This window comes from Photinus pyralis, unplaced genomic scaffold, assembly GCF_008802855.1.
Source record: "Photinus pyralis isolate 1611_PpyrPB1 unplaced genomic scaffold, Ppyr1.3 Ppyr1.4_LG1, whole genome shotgun sequence".
Taxonomy (NCBI): domain Eukaryota; kingdom Metazoa; phylum Arthropoda; class Insecta; order Coleoptera; family Lampyridae; genus Photinus; species Photinus pyralis.
The window spans coordinates 18,995,907-19,000,693 of NW_022170249.1; the positions used below are offsets into that span (position 1 = coordinate 18,995,907).

A 4,787-nucleotide genomic window follows, 5' to 3' on the forward strand; every position below is an offset into this window, starting at 1 on the left:
TACTTTAATAAGGGAAAGTGTAAATGCAGTGTCCAATAACTCCCTATTATCTAACAATAGTAGTTTATTCTTCCACGACATATTGCTCTCGTTTGCACCATCAACTAGCAACTGACTGAACTGGACTGATAAAACACTCGCTTTCGACGCTTTCTTTGCTTGTGCATACGTAGGACAAGCCAACGCTCTGACCGTGCGCAATCCGCACCGCGCTTGCCGGCCGAATCGCACGCTCTCTTTTGATCGCTCACCTAGGACGGAGCGTTAGGGTAAGAACATGCCGAAGATGCTCTACTGCGATACCTCGCTACCTTGCACCATCGCCGCTTACAACGATACATGGATGTCAAATCAAACCTATATTTTAGAACGTTGGTGTTCATACCGAAAGATGCTTTACTGCGATACCTCGCGGTCTACATGGAGGTTTTGCGCGATGCCTGCGGAGAAACAAAATAGTTTGTTTTTCCTTGCGGTCTACATCGATGTAGCGATGTGGACTCGGCTCTGATTGGTTGAATTAGCTTACGCCACCTCAAGCGGTAGCGTATACACGCGTTACTTCGGTGTAGTGTTTTGGCGTGTTTACTATTTGTACTTTGCTTAAGAAATGGATGTTAAAAAGCACAATTTAATTGAATTAGTTTTTAATGTTCCTCCGTTGTGGGATAAGCGGCACAAGCAACACCATAATAGGTATACTCTGGCCAAGGAATGGAAGAAGATTGGAGCTGAACTCGAGATGACCGGTAAGTTTTACTTATGTAATTATTTATTTATTTATTTATTCTAAAAAGAAGATGTAGGTCTTAAGTTAATTCTATTATATTAAAAAAGAGTATAATGAATACAAATTATAATTATCATTATTTATTAGTAATCAGTTATTAAGCATTAAGGGAAAAATATTCAGCGAATGTATCTCGTACTGTTTTCGCGTTCCGCGTTGAAGGATTGTTTGCTCTATTACGTCGGAGCATACACTGGGAAGGAATTTGTGGGACGTCCATGCCATTAAAACTGTGATGGCCCTCCTTATCAATTATTGTGTTGTGAAGAATGCATATCGTCTTGATCACAGTATCTACTGCTGTTTCTTTGATTTCAATAACCCCCGACAACAATCGCCATTTTGAAAAAATAACGCCAAATGCACATTCGATAGTTTTGCGAGCCCGTGACAATCGCTTGTTAAAATTTTCCTGCGTTGCTGTCAGTGTACCTGAATAAGGTTTCATTAGATTTTCCTTCAAAGGGTAGGCTTCATCGGCGATGAACACATATGGTAGAGTATAGTCACTACTGGGGAGTTTTCTGTGCGATGGTATTCCCAATTTATTATTTTCCAACAGTTTCGATAAGGTAGATGCACTGAAGGTACCTCCATCACTCTGCTTTCCGTAACCTCCTACGTCGATAGATATGAACCTATAGTGACCGTCAACTAATCCTTGCAAAACTATTGAAAAATACGATTTGTAGTTGTAGAACATCGAGCCGGAGTGAGCTGGGCACTTTATTCTGACATGTTTCCCATCCAAAGAACCAATGCAATTGGGAAAATCCCACAGTCTTTCAAACTCCTCTGCAGCACATAAAAAGTACGACGTTGTAGGTGCTCTCATGTGAATAGGTTGTAGTCTTGTCCAAAGAATGTTGCATACTTGGTAAACGATTTTGCTAACGGTAGAAGCTCCCATTCTAAAAGAAAAAGCCAATGTTCTGAAGCTGCTTCCCGTAGCGAGATACCTGCAAATTAATCAAAACGAAGTGTTATAAACAATTTCAAATTTTTACAATGAGATAAAGTTCGTTCGATAAATCTTAAGTTAGTTTTATTATACTTACTTTTAGTTTTATTTATTATATTTTTATGTTCACATTTCCAATTTCTACGAATTTTGTTAATTTATTAAATTGTTACAGTTACGGAGGTAAAATCTCGGTGGAAAAACCTTAGACAGGAGTTCGGTAAACAATTTAAAAAGTACCAGGGAAGGTCTGGTGATGGAGCACCGGAGGAAGCTGCAAGTCAATGGCCGTTCTTCCAAAAATTACAATTTTTAAAAGATCAATTTACCCCCCGGAATTCATCGGGAAATTTAACACGGCCTGAAAATACTGAAGAAACTGAAAATACTCAAAATACTGAAAATACTGAAGAGGTCAGTGACAGTGACGATGTCGATGAGGAGCGAGATATCCGTCAGGAGAGTGTGGATAGTGTATTCAGTTCACACGGTCTGGAGTCTACTTCTGATCGACAGCCCTTTCTTCAAACGCCGACATCTTTATCCAGTGAGCCTCAGTCAGTCTCAAGAACTGGATACAGAAAACGATTAACAGCACAAGCTATAATTGGAAAAGAATTGCTGTCTCTAGAAACACAGAAACTAGAGTTGGCAAAAAAAAGAAAAATTCAAAACGTTAATGACGAAGATATTGGTTTTTTTAATTCACTATTACCAACTGTGAAAAAACTGACTGATAAAGATAAATTCATTTTTCGAATGAAGGTGCAGAAGACACTCTTCGAACTTGCATTTCCAGAAACGGAAAATCCAAAAGTGTCAAATGCAAAACCTTCTACTACCGTACAAACGTCTACTTCGCGGCATAATCAAATTACTCAGGAAGAAACAATAATTCAACAGGAATCTGATCAACAGATTATACAATATTGGAACTTTAATCCTTTTTTAAGTATTTTTTTTAAGTTTAGTATTTTTGTATTTGTTTAGTTTCAATACAGTTATTTTGTAATAAATACCTACGCATACTTTGATTGTTGTTTCATGTACTAAATTGCAAAAGGACGTTATTTGATAAAGTTCAACTTACCTTAAAGTCAGCACCAGTCTTTCCTCAGCCAGAATTGGATTGGTATGTAAGTTGTTATATTGCAAGACATCCAGTTCAGACTCAATTTTATTGAGTATATAATTAAATGTTTCAATTGACATTCTCGTGTAACTGTAAAATTTTTCTTCGTCTTTCTTCAGTTCTTGGAAAAGATGGTGATATTCCCCAAGCTCTTGCCTCTTTTCATTCACCGGGTGTGCACTGTACCTCCGGTTTGATAAGCTGCCTAAAATCCACCACTTTACCGCTGATGACATAAATTCACACTTACTGTCACTAGAGAACATTGTTTCGTGGGAACCGTTAACAAATAAATGAAAATCTCGAAAAATGGAGTGGGAGATTACATCGCTGTATCGACCGCGATGGTGAACGGGTATGAACACCCAACATCCATGTTAAACATCGAGGTATCGCAGTGAAGGTGCAAGGTAGCGAGGTATCGCAGTAGAGCATCTTCGGCATGTTCTTACCCTTAGTCGCTCCACAAAAACCGACAGATATCGAATATGACAAATTAATCACAATTTTGGGAAAACACCTGTCACCAGAACGCAACATGTTAGTTGCCCAACATTTATTTCTATCCGAAGTTCAATCCCATAAACAATCAATTATCGAATATGTACAACAAAACTTAAAAGCGCATGTAAATTTCGATATAAATGTACGTGCGAAATAGATGTTTCCACTGCCGATATGTTTCTACGCATTCAATTTATTCGTGGAATTAAACGTAGCTGGATAATGGAGCAGCTTCTGCAATCGGATCGTACGGATTTCAACCAAATTGACAAAAAGCCATTGCACTGGAGGCAGCAATACTGCATGAGACTCTGGTTTATTTAACGAGTCCTGGAATGAATTGAAATGTATTGTAGTGCAGTAACATAAGACTGGCAATTCAAAACTTGGAAATAGGCGAAATTTTAATAAATCTACTACAGTTAGGTCTGATTGAATATTTTCAAGGGTATGTACTAAATAGAGGCAAAAAATGCAACACAAAAATTGAATAAAAATGAACATTTTAGTCTAGTACAAGAAATGCACATAACTCCTCTCGGGTTGCAACACGAGAAAGTTGGAAAATGGGAAAAAACAATAAAATAAACATATGGGTAAGACAAGACAAACCCTATGCTGCTCCTGGTTTTATGATCTGGATAACCGACTCCGTGCTAGCAAATGGTCGTGGGGTTAACGTTGGGTGTCCAGGGCGCCAAGAGCGATAAATCCTTAATTTGGAGACCCAGTATACGTACAAAACTTGTTTCCGCTCTAAAAACAATATTTAGGAAGGAACTGTAAGGGTTAAAACATCAAATAATAAAGTGCAAGAAGGGGGTGTTTGTATTAATTGAAAGATTAGAATTTCAAGGTTACATGTATGTGGAAAATAACTACTTATTCGTTAACCGTCTGTTCTAGTTTTTTTAAATATTTCAGGATAACATTTATTGATGGTAGCGAACGCTTTTAACAAGGTTTCAAATGAGAATGATGCAGGGTTTATTTTACGCAAGGGCTCAGGGTGACGTCAGAAAGGCCTTCCCTAGGTCGGTGATACCCGTATCTGTACCTAACCTAGGGTACGTGACTACTAAAACGGGGTGGAATTGTTAATCGCTATACAAATCGGTGAAAAATGAATAGTTATGATGTTCAAAAGTAGTTCTAATGATTAGACGGATTTTGTTTATGTTTCTACATAACCCCAATAAAATAATAATTTTTACATGTAGCTGAAGGCTTTTGAAATATTGAAAGGTAAGTAATTAAGTAAGTAAACAGATCCAATAGTCACAATTTTATACAGTTACAGTTTGGATAAATCGATGACTTCACAGGGAACAAATGGACGACACAAACGGAATGCTCTGACCTGGAAGTTGAGTGGACGTTCCAGTCTCGACACAGGGAAC

The 4,787-nt window shown here is 37.9% G+C and overlaps 1 protein-coding gene across 1 annotated transcript; it reads left to right on the forward strand.

The window, feature by feature from the left end:
• The first annotated feature begins 346 nt into the window (after nt 1–346).
• On the forward strand, nt 347–3,080 carry LOC116179084 (transcription factor Adf-1-like). Its single transcript, XM_031498827.1, has 3 exons — nt 347–749; nt 1,927–2,402; nt 3,003–3,080. Exons 1-3 carry the CDS (start codon nt 611–613, stop codon nt 3,078–3,080), a joined length of 693 nt encoding a protein of 230 aa, XP_031354687.1. The 5' UTR covers nt 347–610.
• Nucleotides 3,081–4,787: the final 1,707 nt, after the last annotated feature.

Excerpts from the sequence above, each read along its gene's own strand:
- LOC116179084 (XM_031498827.1), top strand. The coding sequence starts at position 611 with ATGGATGTTAAAAAGCACAATTTAATTGAATTAGTTTTTAATGTTCCT. Across the intron at positions 750-1,926 it reads AGCTGAACTCGAGATGACCG|TTACGGAGGTAAAATCTCGG; the intron begins GTAAGTTTTACT and ends AAATTGTTACAG. Across the intron at positions 2,403-3,002 it reads AAACACAGAAACTAGAGTTG|TTCTTGGAAAAGATGGTGAT; the intron begins GCAAAAAAAAGA and ends GTCTTTCTTCAG.